General features: G+C 42.4%; 3 protein-coding genes across 7 annotated transcripts; 2 read left to right on the forward strand and 1 right to left on the reverse strand.

Moving 5' to 3' along the window:
* Positions 1-1,324: 1,324 nt before the first annotated feature.
* On the forward strand, positions 1,325-16,457 carry Lk6 (Lk6 kinase). 2 transcript variants are annotated; one of them, XM_017152304.3, is made up of 6 exons: positions 1,325-2,341; positions 10,691-10,870; positions 10,935-11,446; positions 11,516-11,738; positions 13,807-14,017; positions 14,085-16,457. In XM_017152304.3, exons 1-6 carry the CDS (start codon positions 2,158-2,160, stop codon positions 16,243-16,245), a joined length of 3,471 nt encoding a protein of 1,156 aa, XP_017007793.2. In that variant the 5' UTR covers positions 1,325-2,157; the 3' UTR covers positions 16,246-16,457. The 2 variants fall into 2 exon arrangements, with proteins under 2 accessions (XP_017007793.2, XP_017007878.2); XM_017152389.3 differs by lacking the exon at positions 1,325-2,341 and adding an exon at positions 6,388-6,913.
* A 1,823-nt stretch (positions 16,458-18,280) lies between these two features.
* On the reverse strand, positions 18,281-18,853 carry LOC108064777 (uncharacterized). Its single transcript, XM_017152516.3, has one exon. It carries the CDS (start codon positions 18,794-18,796, stop codon positions 18,281-18,283), a length of 516 nt encoding a protein of 171 aa, XP_017008005.2. The 5' UTR covers positions 18,797-18,853.
* Positions 18,540-25,289, forward strand: LOC108066458 (E3 ubiquitin-protein ligase Arkadia). 4 transcript variants are annotated; one of them, XM_070216169.1, is made up of 5 exons: positions 18,540-18,679; positions 20,316-20,498; positions 20,552-23,826; positions 24,215-24,339; positions 24,401-25,289. In XM_070216169.1, exons 2-5 carry the CDS (start codon positions 20,396-20,398, stop codon positions 24,567-24,569), a joined length of 3,672 nt encoding a protein of 1,223 aa, XP_070072270.1. In that variant the 5' UTR covers positions 18,540-18,679; positions 20,316-20,395; the 3' UTR covers positions 24,570-25,289. The 4 variants fall into 4 exon arrangements, with proteins under 4 accessions (XP_070072270.1, XP_070072269.1, XP_044251605.1 ...); XM_070216168.1 differs by lacking the exon at positions 18,540-18,679 and adding an exon at positions 19,292-19,549; XM_044395670.2 differs by lacking the exon at positions 18,540-18,679 and adding an exon at positions 19,789-20,000.
* The last annotated feature ends 304 nt before the right edge of the window (positions 25,290-25,593 follow it).

Consider the following 25,593-nt stretch of genomic DNA (forward strand, 5'->3'; position numbering starts at 1 on the left):
GTGTTTAAGGTTTGTTTGTGAAAATCACCTGTGAACAATTTTAATATTTGCTTAGATTTGCCAGATGCCGGGAACTAAGGATCTTGCTATTGGCTTGCATTTTTTCTGACCGCGGCCAGCGCAATGTTAACTTCAATATCAGCGTCCTCGATAAAGCTTCGGTATTCATCTGGACGGCGACCACTCTGGAGATGATCAGCGACATAAGCGGTAAAACGGCTGCATTTGCCCAAATATGCACACATACGTACATATTTTGTACATGTATTGCATTTATGTTTATTAGTTAAATTAAAAATTACCTTCAGTAATTTATAAAAATGTAAAAAATATTTTTAATAATATATGAAAAGTACAAAACAAAATTTTTTGAATTTTTTCTCTTTTATACGGGGTATAATATTTATACTGGCATTATACTAAATAGTATACAAAATAAACTAGCAGCCTGAATTTCAGTACACTGAGTGAGTATAAACTGTATACTCGTTAGTTTAAACTTGACAACTTCGAAAGTTTCATTTTTATACTTTCGAAGTCCATTAGTTTAATATTCAGAGTATCGAGAAATTTTTGACACTCAATAGTTTACTTTTAATGTAGAAATAGTTTACTTTCTATGATCATTTTTTTTTGGGTGTAAAAATAAAAAATCTATTTCTTAAAATTTTCAGAATGGTTATAAGGATGAAATTCTCATTTTTGGAAAATTTTATAGTAACAATATTGAAATCATTTACCGCTGAAAACATTTCACATGCTAACGTTCAAATGGCAATCAGTTTTGAGTTGTAATTCTATCGTTTTTAGGACAACTAAATTTGAGTTTCGGGATTGACTGTGCCGATCAGTGTGAACACGGTATTAGCCAAATTAGACGTGAAGCCAAGTTGGATTTTACGCGCTCAGGTGATTTTTGTACGTTTCAGGATTTTTTGGGAAGGAAATGGTCACTCTCTTGCTCTCTGAGAGCTGCTCTCGGAGAGTCCGTGTTACGTTAAATGACACTACGTAAAATGATTCTTACGTTTTTTGATTACGTTGCCCAAAAAAAGCGCATACGCACATTGTCCTATTGGGAATCTATGTATTTCTTATCGTAAAAATAGATATGCTGATGAAAACATCTACGTGCTCCACATACTAAGGTTCACTTGCAATTAGTTATGAGTTGTAAGTTCTATTATTTTTAGGACAACTAGATGTGCATCAGTGTGAACAGGATATTAGCCGACTGAATAAAAATCCATCACCATCGACGCGATATAGCGGTATTTTCCAGACACCCCAGAACAACCCCACCAAATGGCTACCTCCCACCCCCAACGAAAACCCGTCGTCATTCGTCGGAATCATTTTGAACTTTGAAAATGGATCGGTAGCTGGGAAGGAAACTTAAAGCGAAATACGCAAAGAAAACGGCTTTTGTCCGCTATTCAGCGATTTTTTTTGTGTTGTAATCAGCAGAGGAAATTTTACGACCAACTCCACCACCACCACCACCACAGCCTCTTCCAGCAGCCACAGAAAATCATAGAATACCCCGCACCACCACTACCACTGCAAACCACCTCCACTACAACTGCAACTACAATCTACAGCAACAACACTACTGCACAGCCAAGCCCACAAAGGAAAGGTGAAACGCAAATCAGAAAATAAAACCAAGTCAGATAACCGAAAAAAAAGCGGTGCGAATAGATAAACCCATTTTTGCTTGCGCCTTTTTTCGCCTGTGTGATGAGAGAAATCAGCAGCCACCATCGATTACAACAACAGCAACACCAACGACGACTCAACCACCAAACTTGACCAACGAAGAGTAGAGAAGCGGAGGAGCGAGCGAGAGAGAGAGTAGAATCAGTTTGCACAACAGCTAGAAGAAAAAAATAAAAACAGCCGCCGCATTTCTTGGCAATTGGATTAAAAAGTAGAGGAAAACAAAAAACATCCCATAGGCGGCCACCATTTTGAATGAGCTGAAAACGCAGAGAGAGAGAGCGCGAGAGAGCGAGAAATTGCTGCACTCATTTGTTGCACTACGCACTGCAGCTGGCCGCGGCGTAACCGTAAACCGAAAACCCTTTCCAGCTTGGAAACTCTTCCCGTCTCCCTCTAATCGCGTCCAGGAACACCATAGGCGACACCAACAACAACATGGTGGAGCTGGAGGAGCAAAAGTCCGGGACAGCTGCCTCCATGGCGAATGCAACGCTGCAGCGCAACAATGCCGCCAACGCCAACAACAACAACCCCCGTGGATCTGGGGACAGCGGCATCCGGAGCGGCAGCGGCATTTCCTGCAGCAACACGGACAACAGCTGCAGCCAGAGTCAGTCAGGTGAGTCCATTAACTTATTATGGGTGCCACATGTGGAGTGATTAGAAGTTGGCCTAGAACTTCTTTAAATCTCTAGAAATTTGACACTTCAAACGGAGTGAATATGATGTGAAATACGGAGCATAGACACCTGTTTATAAGGTTTTAACCTCTAGAGATAGTTCTCTATTAGTTCAACTGATTAAATAGTACAGTAGTTATCTTCATTGACGTCCCAAAGTCTCCTTAACTCGCAAATAGCCTTTCTAGTTATGGAATTCTAACAGTAAATTCATGAAAACTATAACTCCTCCAAATGGAATTTCCCCTGGCACGGAAAAAATGGATTGGATACTTAAAACTATTATTTTTTCGCCGAAAAATTGTATATGCAGGAAATAATATGGGAATTCTGTCTTTAAAATAGTCTATAGTCGTGAAAACTTTTATAATCTTTAATTATGATTTATGATTTTTATAAAGGAAAACTCAAATTAAAGCTTGTTCTACTCGAAAAGATGATTTAAAAAATGTTTTTGCACAAACATCAAACTATTTCATCATTTTTTTCTAAGCATTTTGAAAGACTACCATAAGTTGAGAATCAGTATCCAAGGGTTTACTCCCCCTTCCAGTCTCTCTTTTTCTAGTTATCGGCAAAGCTGGGCCAAGCAGAACTTTCGTTTACCCTTGCTAATCAATCGAGCGAAATAGGGAGCATTGACTGGGGCAAACTAAGCACCAGTGTATTTCCTTGACGTCACAAAAAGTTCGAGAACATGCATGTTGTCTGCCTGCCGGCGGCTAACCCACCACCCCCTCACCTCCTCCCATTTCCCCATCCCTCCTTCGCACTAACAGTATATGTGGGGTGTTTACAGTTGTTTTGTTTCGCCCAGAGAAGCACATTGCATCATGCGACTGATGCCATTAAGCGTAATGTATGTAATGTGTGTGCCCCAATTCGAAAGGGTATTCCAGCATCTGGATTTTATTACCACAACCGAGGGTATTATTAGTGCTAACTAAATTATAGAGCTTTCCTTACTAACAGGTAATTCCATTTTCCGATAAAGTGATAGAGAAGATATTTAGAAAGGGTTCCAATTTCAGTTTATTAGTAACTAGTAAAAATTGACAAATTCATGTTAATAGAGTCCAGATTTGGTAGGAAAACTAACATCCTATAGCTGCCATAGTGATAAAACCATTAAATTGTTTTAAAAACATTTATACAGAATCTAGAACCATTTTAACCTAATGTATCTTCAGTAGTCAAGCCATTTCTTTGTGCACACAAAAAAAAAACTTGGTAAAATCAACTGTAATAATTGTCAAACAGGCCCCAACCAGCAAAATTGTCAATTCTACTAAGTAAATTGTCATTTCACAACAACAAAATTCACACCATTAGCAAAGACACAAACCCAAAGCAAAAACAAAATACACGTAACTATTTTAATAGTTACGTAACTAACTTTGTTGGTCAATTTTACCAAGCAAATTTTTTTGTGTGTGTGCTTTGTCAAGATAATCTTATGAAACTTGGCAGATTAGTGCGTAAATAGTCCAGATTTGGTCGGAACACAATATCTTAGTAGTTATACCTCTAAATGGGAATTTACTGTGCTGTTTTAGAGAATAATCGAAAAAAATTTCACAGATTGCTGTCCAATAGGAATAATTCGTGGTTAAACTATTAAAAACCTTTGACATGTAGGGTTCTTGGTTCGTAAACGGGATTTTTCTAGGATGGTTAGGATTATGATGAAAAAAAACTTCCATTCTTCATATTCCACTGGAATAGTCGCCGCACAAGGGTATTCCAAGCTTCGGAGTTCCTGGTTTTTTGTTGTTTCACCAACACCACACCACCACCACCAAAGAAGAGCAGCAGCTGCCAGGCGGTGAAACAAAGAGAGGGAGACGGCACGAGTATCTGTGCCAGCTAGCCGAGACCGAGAAATTGAGCGTGTGCAGGCAATTAATGGAAATGGAAAATGAGTCATGAGCTGATCGATTGAGCGCCATGCACTCTGGGTTTACTGGTATGGGTATACGCTATACGTAGTCGTGCTCAAAATGCATCGAACGGCGAAATGTGAACAAACTTCCAAAAGCTGCAGGCCACACATAAAACGAGTATAACCTTCATGACGTTTATTGCACTTGGTGACGTTTGTTGCAGCCCAAAATAGAACGACGGGCCAAAGCAGACGAACGGAACGAGCTGGCCAAAGCGGAGGCAGCGATGAGAGCGGCCTCCCACACATGCTCCCATTAAGAGTTTGCTGGAGAGGATTACAGTTGCGAATGCAGGGAATGGGGAAAAGGCAATGGGTTCGTTTGGACCATTACAGCAATCGACTGAGTGGAAAAAGCTGTCAATTAGAGTCTAACAACAACCGACTATTATCAAGAAGTTTCCCATTCTATCTAGACTTTTTGGAGGACGGCCAGTAGGTGCCTACGTGCAGCCTCCGATTCATAAAAGCAGCCCATCCACATCCCATCTCTCTTTCTCTCTTGCGCAAAAGCCCTGCGAGAGAAATGTATTTTTTAGCTTTGGCAATGCCGCACCGCAGCAGGAAAAAACGTCAGCTGAACAGACCCCAAAGGCATATGTTGTTGTTTACTTGTGCAAAAACGAAAACAAAGCAAGTTAAATGTAGTTTTTGTTTTGCTGTTTGCCCTTTCCACTTGTTTGCTTTTAAGCAGAACTTGCGCACACATCACACTACCTTCCATGCTGCGCTGGTGTTGGAGTCTCTCTCTCTCGCCCCCGCATCCCTCTTTCCCCTTCACCACATTTTCGGCCTACGTGCGATTCGGCATCATGCTCTCGCACTCCAAAACACATTGTGTTTGTGCTCTCTTTCTACACTGAAAAAAAAGTTACTTAAAAGTTAGGGATTTTGATCCCGGCGCTGTCACAATAATATCAATATTAAATTAAATTGTTAAAAGTGGTGGTGATTTAGTTCAAAATAATTTAAAGCAATATTTAATATTAATTTTTTTTCCTGTGCACTTTGCGCTCTCTTTCTGCAAGAGCTTTATGGATGGGATTTAAGTGATTACATGGAACGCATTGCATCATGTAAGGCTCTCTCGCGCACCGGTCTTTTCCAGTGCCGCTCTCTTAATCCTCGCTGGCTCTCTTTGGGCCGTCGATTTGTTTTGTTATTGTTTTTCCTGTTGCTGTTTTTGTTTTGCTTGCGGCGGGGCGACCACAACCACAAAGCTACTTCTTGTCAAAACTGGTTCTGTGTCCAATCAATGATGTGGCTTTATCTTCGCTCTCTTTTCCGCCGACGCCGCACATGTGTCGGTGTGCGTGGGCCTGTTGGCCAGGTTGTGTGTGATAACACAGGTATCGGTTCCTCCGTATACCCATATTCCGATGATCCGGCGTAAACTAGTGTACCAATATTGACCCTCCTCGAAAGCCAAGAATTCGATCGGCAAACGGCCAAGCTAATGTTTTCTTTTCGAAATCGAGTTCTCGGCAAATATGAGTTTATATATCGGACTCTCGATATGAATAAACATGGCCGGTAATTGCTTTTTGCATTCGATTTGAAACCGGATTTTTGCAACCAGAGGCGTTTCTCTTCCGGGCTGTTTTTTTTTTTTTTTAATTTGTTGTTTGTAATCAAAAGCTCGTGTTATTGTTTTCGTTGTGCTATGCGAAGCGATATATTTTTGGCTGCTTAGCACTTGCAAATCGTGATATGCTATCTCGCACTGGCTGCATAAATTTACATACACCAGGGGCCACAATAATAGTTTTTCATGAAATTCAAATAATTAAAATATGTTACAGTACTCTGTGTTTATCTAGTTTATATTAAGAATTACTTAGAGGAAATATTAAATTTAAATCCCTATTAAGGGAACTATTCTTTCCACCGCCACTGTCCCGTTCGTTACAACAACTCTCGCTCTCGTTTGGATTCTTTCGGCCGCTCTCTTAGCCGCTCTCTTCGCTCTCGCACGGCGGTAGTTTTCGGTTTTTGTCGCTCCAACGAAAGCGGGCGCGTGTTTGAATTTGATTCTTTTTTCCTCGTTGGCGCCGCGCGACGTAGGTCCGCAAGATTTGTCCGTGTTTTTCCATTTCTTTCAAATTCACTATTTTGGCCAATTGGTTTTCGCCGCGCACCCGAATTTTCCAAAGTCGCCGGTACTACTACTAAACACACACACACTCGAAATCCCCGGCCATTTAATCTGAAAACTTTCCGTGTGCTTCCAATCCCAAATAACCATTAACAATCCATCGTTCAGATTGTTGTTTTCGTTTTCGTCGGGCGGTTTCTGGAAAAAGGGAGTGCGCAGAAGATGATCCAACCGGAATAGGGTTAAAATTAGCCCAAAAACAAGCAACTAAACTAAACTAAATCGAAACTAATATAATATCGAGAGCAGGCGGTTTTATCTACGCATTGCAAAAACGTGTGCCGCCTAGGAGAAGAACAAGCAGCAGAACGGGCGTTGCTTAGACAAATTGCGTTGCGATTAAAAGGCGAACGGCAAAAACAACATCTAAAACAACAACAAAAATAAAAACAACAGCGGCAGCAAACATGTTGGGTAAATACAAAAACAAGAATAGCAACAAAGTCTAGGAACGAGATGAGAGAACTTTCACACACACACTCACCTTACTCACCTTACACACCCACAGGGGCGGCGCATGTGCATCTGTGTGGGGGGAATCGTTTCGAAATGCCGGTTTTTGCATTTTTGTTATTGTTTTTGTTCGAACAAGTTTTCCGCTATATATTTTACAGCCTGTATCTATTACACTGTTTTCTTGCCCATTGTCTTAACGAAACTGATTTGTAATTAAAGTGTAACGGTAAAGATAACACTTTAAAGCGACCTTGTCGAAGCATAACTATAGTAATAACAATAATACCCCACTTGGTTGTTCCCTAATTTAATTCCGCATACATATTTAAATTTTTATTGTTTTATCTGTTATGTTCTTCGGGGTCTCTCGCCATTTTCAAACATTTTTTCGCTTTTACAATTTCATTTGCTGCGCAATAATTTTCTGCTTCTTTACAGCACACAAACACACGCTTTCAGATAGCGTACGTGTGTGCATATGTGTAAGTGCTTCTGCCCGTGAATTCATGCTGGCAAAAGAAGAAGGTGGCTTTAAAAATGAAGAGCAAGTTGGGGGAGCAACTCTTTACCTTCCAGACAATTTTAAAGGAAAATTTTACATTGCAAATCTATCTATTTTTAGGGACAAACGGATAAAAACCTTAGAAAACCCTACAATTAAACATGTAAATCCCATTAAAAAATCAACAAATCTTGCATTCTAAAAATTAATAACAAAAAATAATTTCTAAAAATCTAAATAGACTTTTTTCGACCGCATGTTATGTTTTAATTCTAAATTTCCATACATTTTCTGAATTTTAAACCTTACTTTTACTTTAACATGCAGATGAGAAAACGTCCCTGAACAGGATAACAGCTTCTGACGTCACAGCTTGCATATTTTGAGCACTGCTAATTGGGAATTTATACATCGTGCCCCTTCTCGCACTTTCACCCTGCCTTGAAGTAATATTGCCAGAGAGAGTGGGAGAGACGGACCCACCTTATCCTCCTCTTCCACACTCCCACTCTCTCGTTTCCGCTGCTCTCTCTTTATTTACTAAAAGCTCTTCATGTGCGACCGCATGTTGTTTCTGCTCCCCATTCCCACTCCCTTTTCCCTTGCTTTGCTTATATTTGAATTGAAATCGGCAAACGACGGCAAAGTTAAGTGCCAAAAGCAAACCTTTTGCTTTGCTCGCTTTTTGCGTAGTTCGCCCGTCTTATCGGCGGCCTTTTGTTTATTCGCTAATCGTGTGGCCACTGTGTTTTGCGTTTCCTACCTACACATTTGATAACTTATTATGGCACTTGCCTTCGATTATGTTTGCTCCAAAGCCGAAACGTTGAAATTTCTCAAGGTTTTCACTAGACGCTTTCGATTCTTGTTTTGCTTTCAGTTTTGTGTTATCTCTTTGCTTTTGTTTTTATTTTTCACCTGTGGAGATGTGTCCTTCATCTCGGTTGAATTTCTAAGCTTTTGAATGAGAATAGGTTCTTGAATTCGAGAATTCTTCAGATCTTGAAACCAAAAACATAATTTTTAAGTTGTTTAAATTTGTTCTTCTTGTGGTGACCTAAATTCATACATATTTTGATTTTATCCAAAATTAGAAAACTGAATGGGAAAATACATAACATGAAATTAAAAAGCCGGCCGGCAAACAATGGAAAATATTTCACTTGCTAGTGAGTTTCATTCGTATCAGGTTCTTTTACATAAGTTGGTTTGTGTCGGTAACGCGTTTGTCTAGCCGCTGACGAAATATTCTAAGGGCATTTCATGTAATCCCCATTGTCGTCATCACCTTATCGACTTGCATCTGAAGGGATCGGATGATGTGTTATGCCGACAGTCCCAGACATTTTGTGCCGGAACTGCGGAAATTGTTTATGCAATTTAAATAATAATACATACGTCTTCAGCACACACGTTTATCGTCCATCAAAATGAAATGATTTGGCGAAAATATCATAATTAAATGCGCAGAATATTTGGCAGGGAGAACGAGAGAGGCCATGCGATAAACAAGAGAAATGCAAAATTGCCTCTTTTTGTTTTTTGTTGTCTCGGCGTTTATTTACGCAATTGATAACAATTAAAGCTGACCAACAAATAGGCCAAATTTTAAATTTAGAACAGACGGAAAGCGTGCGAGGAATCGGAAGAGTGTGGGCGGTCGCAAGGGGGAGGACCGCTCGAGGTTGCATGGACGTTTGATAAACGTCTGGTATAATGATCAGTTTCAGAATTGAATTTTACAGGGCAACGACTTATTTATTTGTTAGGAGCTACTATAACTATTTCTGATATGGAAATATGCTCCTTTTTCTTGTACAGTGAATATGGAAAGCTAGAAATAGGTATATTGGGTTTATTTCTAGCTTAGTTTAGAATAATAAATTGAATGCATTTTAAAACTTTGAAAATTCCAACCATATGGTCGATAAATTATGGAGTATTTAAGACACTGTTAATATTACATAAAAATGTTAAAAATATGACCATTGTGGAGATGTGACTTTGAAAACCTTAGGAAAAAACTAAAAACGAAACTAAACTAAAAAACTAAAAACTAGAAACAATGCCAAAAAATTGTATTTTCAGCTCTTTAAAAGTCCCTTTAACCTAACGTAACCATTGTACCTTCAAAAACTTTTAGAAAAAACAGAAAAAACTAATGAAGGAATTTCAAATCTTTTAAAGTCCCTTTAACTCAACCGATATCCACTGTAGTTGACTCCACTCAATTGCTCTCCAATGAAGCGATACTTATTTGCAATGCGACGTGCCTCCAGGCTGATTAGGTCTTTAGTCGTTCAGCCAGATCTTCGGACAGATACCGCCTTGGTGCAGCCCCTTGAGGGCTTTATAAATAGTCGTCCGGCTATTGACAACAATTGAAGAACAGGCACAACCACACACATTCCCAATCAAGCTGATCGCCGGTCCCCAGTCCTCAGCCCCCCAACTCCTCTGATCCTCCATCTCTCCACCAGGCTTTGGATTAGCTCCAGAGCTACTAGCTCTGTACAATTCCATCCAGAAGTTTTCTATATAGAGAGGCCTGTTTGCGGCTGTTTACACATTATTTAATTTTACATATTTATGCACACTTGCGGCGACTTGTTGTTTACGACACGCGATTTGCTTTCTACGCAGTTAGTGCAAAAGTACGAGTATTTCTTATTTTAAATACCCGCCTCATTATTATTTTTATAAATTGATAAATGCAGAAAAAATAGGCATGCAAATATGGCGAGCGATTGCGATAAAAAGCGAAAGCCCATATATATCTACTTATGGAGTCGATCGTTTTGTAGTATTGTGCTAACCGTTTACTACCAGCTAAAATGCAGAACCTTAAGGGTTTGAGCGGATAAATAATATGAATATCTCAGAACTTAAACCCTAATTAGTTTTCAAATAATTAAAAATGGTTTCTTTAAGTGATGTACATATTTTGTTTTTTACTGCCCACAGATAGAGAATTGCGAAATATTTTTAGTGAATCACCGGCTAGCTATTTTACTTTGATGACTAAAAACGTGTCAACGAATTGGGCGGGCTTTAATGTTCGCGTTGGTCCATTTTTTCTTGTATAATACTGAAAGTTTTGAGGGAAATATTATCTATTTATTTTTATATTTTGATCCCCAGTTGTAGTTCAAGTTCTGGAGTTAAATGTTAGGTTGTATGTTGAATTTGACAATTTATCTAACGATATTTCGTTTATTTGCGTTACTTTACAGACGGGCAGAATGAGCTGACGCGCTACAGCAGCGAGGATGTGTCGGGCAATGAGTCGAGTGAGGCGCCCAACATGACCGAAATGGAGCGGCAGGCGGAGCTGAACAGGCACAAGGAGGAGATGCAGAAGAAGAGGCGAAAGAAACGCATTAGTTCCTCCCTTCATTCCTCAACGTTCCAAGGTGGGTATTCATTTGGAGTAAATCCATTGAGATCCAATTCTAAAATTGTATTTTGTATCCCTAGAGCTCTACAAGCTGACTGGCGAGATTCTGGGCGAGGGAGCCTACGCATCGGTGCAAACTTGCGTCAACATCTACACCGATCTGGAGTACGCCGTGAAGGTGATCGATAAGATACCGGGACATGCGCGTGCGCGTGTCTTTCGCGAAGTGGAGACATTCCATCACTGCCAGGGCCATTTGGGCATCTTGCAACTGATCGAGTTCTTCGAGGATGACGAGAAGTTCTACCTGGTGTTCGAGAAGATCAACGGCGGTCCATTGCTGACGCGCATCCAGGAGCACATTTGCTTCTCCGAGCACGAGGCATCGCAGATAATCAAGGAGATCGCCTCCGGGCTGGATTTTCTGCACAAGAAGGGCATCGCCCATCGTGATCTCAAGCCGGAGAATATTCTGTGCGTCAAGACGGACTCGCTCTGCCCGATCAAGATTTGCGACTTTGATCTGGGTTCGGGGATTAAGTTCACCACGGACATCTCGTCGCCAGCAGCCACGCCCCAGCTATTGACACCAGTGAGTTTTGGAATTTAATTAATTCTTTTTTACTATAAATATTAAATGGAATCTTAATTTCCCTTTTAGGTTGGCAGCGCCGAGTTCATGGCCCCGGAAGTGGTCGATTTGTTTGTGGGTGAGGCGCACTACTACGACAAAAGGTGCGATCTGTGGTCCCTGGGAGTCATCGCTTACATCCTGCTCTGCGGCTATCCACCGTTTTCGGGCAACTGCGGCGAGGATTGCGGCTGGAATCGCGGTGAAAACTGTCGCACGTGCCAGGAGCTGCTTTTCGAGTCCATTCAAGAAGGTTCGTAAAGGTTTTACCCTCAAATATAAATTAAGAAATAGGGATGTCAAAAATATATCAAAATATTAATATATCGATTTTTGATAATATAATTAATAATTATCAGGTATCATCGTTTTTTTGCACATTTTTTTTTGATAATTTTAAGTGGTTTCACTTTTTATCGGGACAAGAAAAATACATAAAATACAAAAAAATAAAAATGCATAGCATAGCATTCAGAATCCAAGAAAACGCAGTAAAAACAAGATAGAACGCTATAATAAAGTACACCGCCTTGTGCAGCTTAAAATTAAAACAAATAATAAAAATAAAACAAAAATATCTAAAATATCTGATATATACATAGATATATCTTTTCTGATATATCACTATGGACGGCAGTCCATGTAGTGACGAAGCGCACCAGGAGAGTGTGCGAAGGCGACTACTATATATACACGAAGAAATGAAAATCTAGTGTGATGGTCCGATCATAATGAATGATACACCAATCGAAAGGTATTGCAATAACTTAAAGGATTGCATACCAAGACTTTAAGAAAATCAATTGGATTGGGAGAGAGAGCGGTGAAAGTGAAAAAGTAAAAATTTAGAAATTTGGAGCTGTTGGGGCCGGTGGGGATAAATGCCCCCTCGCAATGATTTACTTGTATTCCTTTTGAAAATACCCGTCGAATGAGGGGTCATTTGTCAAAATCCGACGCTCCGTTCAAAAGTTATAGCCAAAATAAGATTTTCTTCTTCTTCCCAAAATGAAAATTTAATTCTGTTTGTCCACTTGTCCACTTGTCCAAAACATGTTTTTTAAGTTCTGAAAATTTGATATGACGTTCATCACATCGATATAAAAAACTTTTGTTCTACCACTTTTGGAAAAACTCGCTAGTTTAGCGGGAAAACAGCTATAAATAGCTAAAATTCGGAAAGCCGTAACTTCTATACTACTAAAGCTACAGACTTATGCTGCATCTCGTTTGAAAGGTATTTTGAAATGCTATAAACGCCTTCTATATGCAATTTGTGTAAATGTAATAGTTAAAAAAATATGAACAAAAGACAATTTTTTAAAACTTTTTTTTTAGCTTTTTTTTATTTTTCTCAAAAACGGCTCTAACGATTTTCTTTAAAACCTTAAACTGTATAGCCCTTGAGATTCCTTAAATTTTGGTATATAACACATTACTGTAAAAAGTCACGTTTAATAGTTATTTTTATACGAAAATAGCCACTGTTGCCAGCTCGAACATTTAACGCTCCCTGAGTATTGAATTTTGTGGGAGGGTATCCGAACTGTATTTTAGGGTCATGGAATCAGTAAATTTGCACTTAAGAGTTCCATATAGGAATCTTTTGTTCTACGACTTTTGGAAAAAGCCGCTACTTTAGCGGGAAAGAGCTAAAAATAGCTAAATTTCGTTAGTTTGTAAGTTCTACACTACTAAAGGTACAGACATGTGCTATACCTCGTTTAAAAGGTATTTTGAAATACTTCAACGCCTTTTTAACTCAATTTGTTAAAATACAATAGTTTAAAAATTATGATTGACCAATTTAAATTTAAATGTATATATTAGCTCCTATGAGAGCAAAAGTAAACAAACAAAAACTTCTGATATCAAATAAAAACACCTCTTAACGAGGTAAAAAACTAGTGACGACCGCACCTTCAACATACAAAAGTTCTGATATCAACATTTGTGACGAAAAATTATTACACTCGTCATTAAATAGACTTTCTAATATTTTCTCATTCGGCACGCTGCAATAGAAAATGCCTGTGAAGGGAAAAAGGTTGGAATAGTTTGCTAGGGCGGGCCGAATGAGAAAATATTAGAAAGTCTATTTAATGACGAGTGTAATAATTTTTCGTCACAAATGTTGATATCAGAACTTTTGTATGTTGAAGGTGCGGTCGTCACTAGTTTTTTACCTCGTTAAGAGGTGTTTTTATTTGATCAAATATTATTTTGATGTTTTGTTTCAATAAAAAATATCATCGTTACAATATTTTTAAATATTAAGAAATTAATCTGATGACAATAATAATTTTCTTCTATTTCTTTAGGACACTTTTCCTTTCCGGAGGCCGAGTGGCACGATGTAAGCGATGAGGCCAAGGACCTGATTTCCAACCTGCTGGTCAAGCAGGCCTCCGATCGCCTCAGTGCCGAGGCAGTGTTGAATCACACCTGGATTCGTGCGAGCGAGCACGAGCCGCCGGCCAGCAAGCAATCGGGTCGCCACAAGGCTCTGCAGACGCCCAGCAACATTCGACGGTAATTAAGAAAGAAATGATTACAATAGTTCCAGAGATTTAATTAGGTTTTCTATTCCTCCCTGCAGCAATCACCAGTCGGCGAGGGAAATCTCGCAGTTTGCCGAATCGGCCATGGCCGTCAAGCGTGTGGTCCTGCAGCATTTCTCGATGCGCTACGACTACATGAAGGAGCGTCCGAACATCTACCAGCCTTCGCAGGCCTACATGGATGCCTACAGCGATGAGAACTACAATCCCAAGCCGCCGGCTCATTACACTCGCAATCGCTCGCAGCGCAATCCCGCCACCTCGATGTGCAGCTACGGCGGACGCATGTCCTCGATGCACGGACCGCGGGCCAGTAGCCGTCAGTCCTCGCGGAATGTCTCTCGCAATGCATCGGCAATTTACCCAAACAGCGGGGGCTTTAAGACACTCAACGTGCACGAGGAGGATGACGACGATGAGGCTCTGGAGGCTTTTGGCCGCATTGACGACGACGATGATGAGTGGGCTCAGCAGCAGCGCGAGTTGCAGCAGCAGCGGGAGGCGCTGGGCGAGGGTCACCACTACAGGCGGGAGAGCGGAAGCGATGGCGACGACATGGAGGAGGAGGAGGAGGATGGAGAGAGCGAGGACTATCAGCACTACAAGCATTATTGGCGCGAGTTGGACGAGGACGAGGGCGATGACTATCTGTACGAGCAACAGCAGCAACGCGTCGACGATATAGTCGAGGAGGAGGAGGAGGAGGAGATCGAAGAGGAGGAGCCAGAGCAGAAGAAGGATAAACAAGCTGACAATCTGAAGCTATCAAAAGCTTACCTGGAGCAAGTTGGCGAGACCAATGTGGAGAAATCGAAGCCACAGCAGGACAACGGTGGGTATGAAAAGGATGAACTTATTATGGATAATATGGATACGAAGGAAACAACCCAGCAAAGCGAATTTGCTAAGCTCACCACAATGCGCAAAGATGCGCAGGAGGAGGAGGAGAAACAGCAGGAGAAGGAGGATAAGAAGCAGCAGGATGATGTTGATGGGGCCAAGAGGCAAGGACCATCAAGTGATATTAGTGCTACTACCATCACCGATAATAACAAGCAGCAAACACCAGTTATGACTACGACACACATTAACAACTGGCAAACTGGCGATGCGAATGAAGATGATGATGTTAAACTATTGGATAGTATTAGTGATTTAAATGAAAAGCTACCTGAAATTTATGAGACTGCAAATATTGTTGTCAACTCAGCGGCAGCAGCAGCAGCAGCATCAGCAACATGCCCACCAACCGATAAGCCAGAGGAAAATGATTCGACGACGACTGCTGCTGAGGGGACAACAATGCGAACGACTTTTGGCAAGGCGGTGGCGCAGGAGGAGGAGAAAATGAAGCCTCCAACCCAATCCAAGGCCGGCCGCAGTGTTTACTTTGCTCCCGATGCATATCAGAACGACGAGGATGCCGATATCGACGAGGACGACGACTACGACGAGGATGAGGAGGAGGAGGAGGATCTGCGCGAGCAACGCAAGCAGCCGCTGCCTTCCATTGCCAATGCCTACACCAGGAAGCAGCGACAGCAGCACCAGCGGTACATTGTGCCGCGCTACCAGTCTGCAGATCCAGTTCCTTCAAGGCAGCAGCAGCAGCAGCAGCAGGCGGAGAACTGGCGCTATCGCACTCACTCCCACTCGCAGGAACAGCAGCCGGCCGCGGGCTACCGCAAGTACCGTCCGCCCTTCAGCACCGGAGGCGGAGGTGGCCACACGGGCAACCAGCAGCGCAATTACCTGGGCAGCTTCTCGCACAGCGGCGGTGCCGCTGGCTACAAGATTGCTCCACCGATGCTGCCACCGATGATGCAGCCGCCACAGCAGCCGCCTCCGCGGCACAACAGCGCCGGAAGCAGCAGCGGTGGCTCCCCGCCATCCGATGAGCAGTCGACGATCCGCAACTGGCGCCAGGATTGCGTCTATGCCCGCAACTGCGGAATGAACCAGCAGCAGTCGGAGCAGCAGCAGCAGCAACAGCGACACAAGCGGGCCCAGCAGCAGCCTCGCATTGGCAGCGGTCGCTTTGCCCATTTGCAGGCGGCCCAGTTGATGGAGGAGCTGCCGGACATGCGGATCGGCCTGTCGCCGCCCAGCGAGAGCGTTCTGCTCCAGCGGCGCCTGCGTCAGCAGCAGCGGGCCAACGATCTGTCCGAGTACTGCGAGCCGGCCACCGCTAGTGGATAGATAGGTCGGTTTATTTTTCGACAGATAACTCTGTTTTTCACGCACATTCTCTAGAAATCAATTTTCCAGTTCTATGATTCTTTTTTGGTGCACTTTTTTCAAGCACTCACTTACATTTCAAGCTAAAGTGTACGAAAACAATTTCAATTCAATTAATTCCCCCCATTGCAAACAGAGTTAACATGCAAAAAAAAAACACAAAAAAAAAATAAGAGTGAAGAAAACATTGTGGTAGGAGAAAAAGCGAGAGTGGCAATTGTCTACGCTGTTTTGAAGCAAGCCAAACAGTCGTTCGAGATGAAAACAACAACAGAAAACAAATACCTTTTTTTATAAAAAAGATTCGAAAAATTGTAATTTATATTGCAGTATAATTTTTTATTGTGAAAAATAAAAACGAATACGAAAAGTGTTTGATCAAGAGATGCATAAAAAACATTTTAGACTTTTCTGTTCTTTTTTGGTGAAATTGATGAAATCCTAAGTAATCCTTGAAAAAATTATTGCATGCCTCTTGAGTCGAAAATCGAAATGATGATCATTTTTAAACGCCCCGTTCCAAAATACCAAAATGTACAACAAAAATTGTTAAAAATTTGTATAGTATGTTTTTATTTCTCATGACAAAAATTGTTATAAGAAAGAAGAAGAGAAAAAGAAGCGGGCAGCAAAAATACGTTGAGTTTACAAAAATCAATTAAATTGTCCAAACTTCGAGTGTCTCGCCAATTAGTTTGACCCGAAATTTACACTTAAACACAACTAAAAGCTGGTGAAGTTTTTTCAAAGAAATTGCCCTTTACTAGGTGAATTGTATCTGACATTTCCTTGGAAAAACTTGCCCGTCGAAAGTTATTTCTTTCCAAAATCGTTGAAAGATATATTTTTTTAAGCCCCCCGAAAATTCCTCTACACTTAACACCCACGACACACACTATGGCCAACTACACTGGGCAAAAAGCTAACAAACTCTTGACATTGCAAGTTGCTCAACCTTTTTTGCTGGGCGTAAATGAAAGGGAAACATGCAAACCAATTTTGTTAAATACATACACCTATAATATTTAAAAAATTGTGATATAAAATGTAAATGTAAATGCACCTGAAGAAATCTATCTATCAAATGACGCTGTGCCATCAACAACCACTTCTAGCTACTGATAAGGCCGCCAGAGAAGGAACATTTTCCACAGTCTTTGTTTGTTTACGTCCCACGAAATCAATGTCAAGTGCATACAACACACCAATACTTCTATTTTTCCAAAACCAACAGCAACTTATACTAAAAACTTCCAAAAAAAAAAACAAAGAACTTAATAAAAGCGAAAAGCAAGAAAAGAAATTATGAAAATAAATAATATAACACTTATTGTTCATAATTTTAGCTCAAAACGCAGCTGAGAAAATGTTGCCGACGGCTTCGTTTTGAGTTCGGTTAAAGTTTTGAACATTTAATAATGATAATAACGACAGCGTCCAATTAATTTTAAACTATTCATGCAATCGATTCCTACAGAAGCAATCAAAGTTGCATTGAAACTGAAATATTGAGGTGTAAACTATCGCTTTCGTTTTGTTTGTAAAACTGTGAGGAATGTTTCGCAACGAAACAAAAAAAAATAACTATGAGTTAATTTGACGAGCAGCGCTGCTGAAAATATGATAAAAAAAAAGAAAACTACACTCAAATAAAAACACCACCTTGGTTTAGAAAATGTCCGTTAAGCCAATGGGTAAACTTAAGTCGTTAACACTGATCAGCGCTGCTTTCGAGGAGTGAGTGGAACACCAACGAGAGACCGGGGGAGAGTCCTTCAAATAATTGACTAGCTGACCGATTAAATCAATAAAAATTTGTATGAAAAGAATTTGTTTTAAAATTATTGCTATACAAAATTGAAGAAAATAAAGCCAAGAGAAAGGAATACGAAGCCCGCAATAAAAGGAAGAGTAGATATTGTTTTATACATAAAAACTCAATAAAAACGCAAAATACATAAAATGTTAAACCTTGTGTTGTGCATATGAAATGGGTTTATTTCAGGCAGCAAAGCAGGAGAAATAGGCCAAGGAGGCAAATTAACCAGTTAAAATATATGGGGTTTTCTCCTAAGGACTCCGTATAGGTGGGAGCTTTCGATTCGGGAAAATGTATAACCATCATCTCAGAATACGATGTGTTCGTTTGTGTTATATTTTCCTTAACCAAGCAATCTTTAAGCAGTCTTTCAAGAAAACGAATCTTTCTGTACACGCAGTCGATGGTAGTGTAATAGTCGTAAACGGATGTTCCATTCCGGATGAATTTTCCCATTTCATCCACCATAAAGCTATCCACATGGTGAAGCCGGCTCCTCCCGACCGTGATGAAGAAGGCTCTGGTATCATTTTCTACGTGGAAAAAGGAGTACGAGTGATCTTGGTCCTGATTGTGGTAATAAAGTTGCGATGCCCGCTTTTTAGATTTCTTTGGAATCCTTTCGTATTTTCCCCCGCAGAAAAATACAAAAGTCTTCTCCATGATGGGCCAGCATTGTGGATTTAATACCATATTTGTGTGAAAAGTAAACTAATGGACACTGTGTTTATAGCAAAACATAACTTAAAAAACATTTATATAATGTCCTTTAGATTATAATAGTTATATAAAACCTGTACCTTTATAATTTAAAAGCTCTTTTATTTAAACTCCCTAAATATATTTCAGAATTTCCAAAGTTTGGCTTTTTTTTTTTTTTTTTTTTTTTTTTTTTTTTTATTAAATAAATGTGGGAACAATAAAAGTTTATTTTATTTAAAGGCTAATCTTCAGAGTTTAAAAACTTTTGAATTGACAGTGTGGCCGTTGTGCAAAACTTAAATTCCCGAAATGGCGAATAGGTAGGCGATAGTATCGTTTCCATCGCCGAACTGCAAGTTTTTTGCAACGTCGGAAAAAAGTAGTCTGTCAATTTTCCAACTCCGTTTTGTAACTGTTATAAAATCGGAATTACGCAGGCAAAATGGTTACTTCGTGAGATTATATTAGTTGCCTATTTGCAAGTTCAGATTGTGCATTTTTGAGGGCAGCAGCTGCGAAGAGAAAATCTCCCCCGCCCCCGCGAACAGAATTGCATTTAAGCTACCTTTTGTTCCCCATCAGCAGCTGTTTTCCTGCCCACACTCCCACCGCCCACGATTTCTTATCTCAAGTGTTTCCGGCTGCAATTATCCATAATCCTGTGTTTTAAATAGAGATTTCAATTCAGAACATATCTGAAGAATATTGTTAGGATAAGGATATATTCTTCAAAATATAATAGAGGTAAGTATTTTTTGAGGCTTTTGTTATCATTGAACAGCTGTTCTCAATTTACCCTCAGTCGATCAGCTGTTTTCATGTTTTGATTAAATTTAAAGCCAAAGGTTCATAAACCTCAAACAAACATAAAAAATTAACTAATTTTTTAAAAATTATAAATTAAAAAATAAAAACAACCGCATCAATTCGTTTCTACTTTTACCTATCGATATGCCGACATATCGATACTACACTCATCCCTATTGCGTTGGCTAAAAAAAAACTGAACTTAATTAATAAGACAACTAATAAGTTATTTAGAGCTTCCGTGTAAAATCTCGTCATCCCTGTTCCTGGAAACGGAGCCCAATTTTCGCGTTTTTCCCAACTGCTAGTTTGTTTTTCCTAAGAAGTTAAAGGAATTTTCCGCTGACGGCAATGAAAAGTTCGACGGAAAATTGGTGCTGACAAAAGAGTGTGTATTTGACAGGCAAAGAAAAAATTTCAGTTTTCGAATTTCAATTAGGGCTTTAAATCGGTTTTGTGTTCAGCGGAAAGATATGTTCATTATTATATATTATATATATATACCAAACTGAACTTTGGCACTATCTAAAGTTCTACATATCTTCTGGGAAAACTGGAGACCAAGTGCTTAACCCACTGTTTGTTTTTGTGTCTGTTTTGGGATAGGAAAATAAAGCAAACTGGTCTTTATCAGGCAATTAAACCTCTCATACCCATAAATCATACAATTTTCCTATATAAATATATATATGTATATTTTCAGCACATTTTGGCCTATGTGCGCGGCCACATTTCCTTGTTGACCCATTGAGCCACTAGACGACTGACTGAAGAGCTTGGAGAATGGATGGCTTGGAGAATGACCAGGAGGAGGTCCGCCACCAGCCGAGGGTCACCATGCCGTACGGCAGTGTCCAGGCCACCAGTCCAGGCAGTCAGGATACCCGTAAGCTTAAACCCACCAAATAGTTCCAGTTAATCCTTCAGATTCCCTTGCAGATTCCCAATATGCCATGTACTATAATCAGCAAAGGGATGCTGGACTCTCGGACAGCTACATGCTGATGACGCCCTTTCTGTCCAGTCCCGAGAATCATAACCATGCCCTCACTCATTCGCCGCCCACTTACACCGCCCTGGTGGCGCCACGTCGAAACGAAACCAATCCGGGATTCGAATCTCTGGCCGGGCGCTGCGACAAGTGCAGTTCGCTGGTCGGACTCTGCCGCTGTGACGCCACCCGCTATGCGGACTCCACCCAGGGTGGATCCAACCTAGAGCAGCCCTCCTCCTCCACAGCGGCCTCGTCGTCCTCCTCCGCCAATCCACCTAATCCTGACCAGGCCATTCCACGACCCAAGCGAAAGAAGACTGAACCGCTGAACATCGAACAGGATGGCGACAATGCTGGCGATGCAGTGGTGGCCTCCATTAGCGGCACTTGGCCTGCCGGCGCCATGGAGGAGCACGCCATGGATGCCACCTCAGTCGTCTACGAACTGCCCTCCAGTTCGCAGCAGTTGCAGCTGAGCAATAGCTCTTTTGAGACATCGGCTGCGAATGCCTACGATGATGTGACTTCCAGTGCCTCGGATACGGAGCATGGTCAGTTTGCCAATACGAGGACGACAAATACCACAACGACCACGTCGGCTTTGCAGGCGCACAAGAAGAAGGCCAGTCGTTCGAGGGATGCTGAAAATTCCTCAGCAGGAGCTGCAGATGCCGATGCCACGCCGAGCACAAGTGCGCAGTCAAGGAGGCGGCAGGTGAATCATTTTTCCTACCGCAGCTCCAGAGCTTTGGAGCCGGAAAACGAGAGCAGCGACGATGGCTGGGACCTGCGTGTTCATAATCCAGCTCCACCCATTGAGCCGGCAGTTACAATTATACGAGGAGGGAGAGAACGATCCATTGAGGAGGCGGAGGAGGAGGCTGGGCACACGGATCACAACTACTACAATAGCCGAAGACCGGATAGCACATATATGCGAGCCGCGTATTGCTCCACGGCCACCCACACCACGCGCAGTGTGGATTATGGATCGCACATGGGATCTCACATGGGTTCACCGTCCACTACAATGGAGCAGGAACAGCAGCAGCAGCAGCAATTGCAGCAGCAACTTCCGTCAGAGCAGGTTAATCACCAGGAGCAGCGCTCTGAAGAGCAGGAAGATTCTGGGATGACCTGGCGACGTGTGCGCTTCCAAGACGAAGCCGCCATGCCGCCCAGGAAGCAGCCGCGCTGGGAAATCCCCGGCCGTTCGCGCTCCAAACTGTCCTCCACGAACTACAACTCATTTCATCCGGGAAGGAGCAGGCATCGCACCTACGCAGAGCAGAGAGCGCCAAGCCAGGTAGCCTTTCCACCCTCCTCCACGCCAAATGCGAATGGATCCTGTGTAATCACCTATGTGGGACGACCGAGGGAGCGGCAGCCGTCCGTGGATCTCAGCAATCTACCGTCCACTTCCACGGGCAGGCGAGGCAGCCGCGATGCCGTCGTTTTAACCGCTCCCGATTTGCAACTGGACGATTGGTCATCGGACGACGATGACGATGATGTGGTCTTTGTGCACTCCACCCGTGAGCCCATACTCTCCATAGACTTGACTTCGGATGACGATGGATTGGCCAACGAGGCGGGACAGCGGGACAGGGAGAGGGGTCGCGAAAGGGAGCAGGAAAGAGATCGCGAAAGGGAGAGATACCAACGCAATCCAGAGGAACCAAGTGAGGAGAGAAGACCAGTGTTTAACTATGCCTACGCTTTGCCCTGTGCCCGCCGGACAGATCGTCGATCGGAGGCCAATGGAGGTGATGGCACCTCGGCCTTTGCTTTTTACAGCGGCGCTCTGGCGGATCGAGCGGCCATTTCGGATCACAACTACAGTTATGAGTTGGATCAGCTGATGGATCCCGGCGCCGCCAGCCATTTCTATCCGCCCCGCTGCTCCAGCATGGATCCGCAGCGCTACTTTCTTCCGATTAATGAGTCCTCTATGTGGATGCAGGGTCATCCACAGGCGCAGCCACCTCCGCAGCCTCCACCGCCGATCCTGCTGCCGGATAACTCATCCGCTGATGCCTTCCTGCGCCATTCCACGCCCAGCAGCTCCGCCAGCGGACAGCAGGCAGCTTCGCAGCAGCAGCAGGCTCGAAGGAGGAGGAGCAGCCCAGCGAACGTGTACCACCGCTACCATCCGTACTATGTGCCCCACTATGCCATCACCACGCTGCCCACTGTGATGGAGGCGGACTACTCGCCCAGCCTGCAGCCTCATCCGCATTTTCAGGGCGGTCAGGGCGGCAGCAGTAGGAGCTCCTTAAGTGGAGCCCTGAATGCTGCTGCGGTGGCGGCCACGGCGGCGGCGGCCCAGGCGCAAACCTTCAGTGATCTGCTCTCGCAGGCGCACCAGGAAGGGCGGGCAGCTGCCTTGGAAGGCAACCGAACGCCGCCACATGTGATGGTGCATCCACAGCAGCAGCAGCACCATCGGCAAACCATCAATCCGCCAGCGGGGGCAGCTGTTTCGCCGCCACCGCCGCTGGAAATGTACTCGGGTCGCAGCACCATTCCGCACTGCGGATCGCCGCCGTTTAGTGTGCGACGCTCGGAGGCGGCGTATAGCAATCGACAGCACTATCAACCGCAGCCGCATCAGGGTCACCAGGCGCCACAGAACCAGATGCATGCGCACATTCATCCTCCCCATCGGGCCAGCGCCATTGTGGCGACTTCTTTAACGCCCGCTCCACCCTATCCAGTGCATCAGAACCTGTGGTATCGACAGCAAAGCATGCAGGAGATGCATCGCCGCCACATGACGCCCACGCCCATCGATCTCTCCTCGAATGCCCCGCTGCTGACGAGCACTTTGCGCAATGGTTACCTGCACAGCATCTGCAGCTGTGTTCATGCCAGGAACGGTCCCGTTTCCAGCCTGGATCCCGCCTACTATCCGCCCTACGAGGCTGCCACGTCTGCTGCGGCTCCACCGCCGCCACCCTCGCAGCAACAGCAGGCACCTGCCACATCCGGAGCAGCTAGTGCACGACACATGCAGCTGCAGCCGCAACAGCAGCCGCCGCAGTCGCAGCAGCAATCGCCGCCGGTTATGCAGCACCTGCAGCGCCAGCGAGCCATCCACCACCACATGTTCCACCACCACTATTCGCCGCTGCATCTGGAGATCGGACTGGCCACGCCGCTCTCTCTGGGCTCCCGCATTCTAATCGGACCACCGCGTCCCAACAGGGGAGCTACTTTGGTAAGTAAATCCATTTTTCTGCCTGTCCGTCCGTATAAACGCTGAGATCTCGGAAACTACAAAAGCTAGAAGGTTGAGATTTCCCACACATATTCTTGGGCTTCCTACGCAGCGCAAGTTTATTTCGGCCAAGCGCCACGCCCCCTCTAACGGCCACTAACAATTTTCAAATGTGTCTGGCGCCCACACCTTTTAAGATTTCTGAAAAGTATAAAAGCAATTTGTTGTGTATATTTATACCTATCGAAATGTACAAGACATTTTTCAAATCGGACTATTCATTAAAAAGTTATACACAATCAAAAAATTGTATATATCCATCTCCCTCGCACTCCTTTTAGCTGAGTGACGGGTATTAATTTGTTTTAATATATATTATTTATCTCAGGAAACCATCGAAAGGAACACCCTACCCCACAAATACCGAAGGGTAAGGAGGCCTAGCGAGACGGACGAGGATGCGGAAAAGTGTGCCATCTGTCTGACCCTCTTTGAGATCGAGAACGAAGTGCGGTAGGTTTGATTCGAGCTTAGTGATATCCAGGCACTTAAATTTCTAATTAATCCCTTTCAGCCGCCTGCCCTGCATGCATCTGTTCCACACGGACTGCGTGGATCAGTGGCTGGTGACCAACAAGCACTGCCCCATTTGTCGCGTGGACATCGAAACCCATATGGCCAACGATGCGATGGCACCCAGTGCCAGTGGAGTCACAGATGCCGCCAATACGGCCGCCTTATGACATTGTGTGCACGGAATCTTCATGTAAAATTCCCCCAGACTGAGGAAATAATCGTAATAACCACTATATACGAAACCTTAAAATGTTTAACCCACCGCAACGCATGCAATGCCGTGTTGCGCTGAAAAATATCAAAAAGCTAAATCTGTTTGGCTTAATATCTATATGTATGTCTAAGTATCTTAAGTGATTCGGCAAATTATTTCCTATACATATGTACAAATTGTCCACGTTTTGTGAAAAAAAATTCTTGTGATAAGAATTTCATAAATATGCGTATATTGTTATAGTATAGAATTTCCCATGATGGGCGTAATTGATTATTTTGGCCCAAGCTTGTTGTTATATTTTTAATTAATCGGACCCAAATTTTAAGCAGCTTAGAAATTCATAATAACTTTAAAATTATATTTTAAATGATTTCCCTAATTATTTTCCAATACTTGTTATGTTTTTATTTGTCACAACAAAGTAGGATTTTATTTGATTCTACTACCAAATTATAATTATGACTAAAAATAACCGACTCTACTGCTCAATATCTCATAACGTGCCATATAAGTGATTTGATTCGATGCAATTTTTAAAAGCTTGAGCTAACATATTGTATAATGTCTAATATAAGATTGGTTTTATTTTAACATTAAAGTTTTCTAAAACTTTTCCAAATTGTATGTTGTCCAAGACGGCAGAAATAAATAAATAATCGAATTATATAAACGTTTCAGCGCTTTTTATTAACCCCTTTGAAAATAAAACCAATGAAGTTTATTTCTTATTGGGATGTTTCTTTAATCAGTTCTATTCTGCGACATTATTTATTATCAATAACACTTTATTGCGAAATTTAAATATGCTACTTTGTGTAAAATCTTTCGTGCAACATGTTATAGATCGGTAGCTACAATTTGATGGTCTTAAGAGAGGGTTTCTAAGGCAACACTCTACTATGTTAACTGGATGGGTCAATTTTTTGTACAATCAAATGTTATGGCAAAATAAGTATTTAATATATTTCTAAAAA

Source organism: Drosophila takahashii, chromosome 3R (genome assembly GCF_030179915.1).
Source record: "Drosophila takahashii strain IR98-3 E-12201 chromosome 3R, DtakHiC1v2, whole genome shotgun sequence".
Lineage (NCBI taxonomy): Eukaryota > Metazoa > Arthropoda > Insecta > Diptera > Drosophilidae > Drosophila > Drosophila takahashii.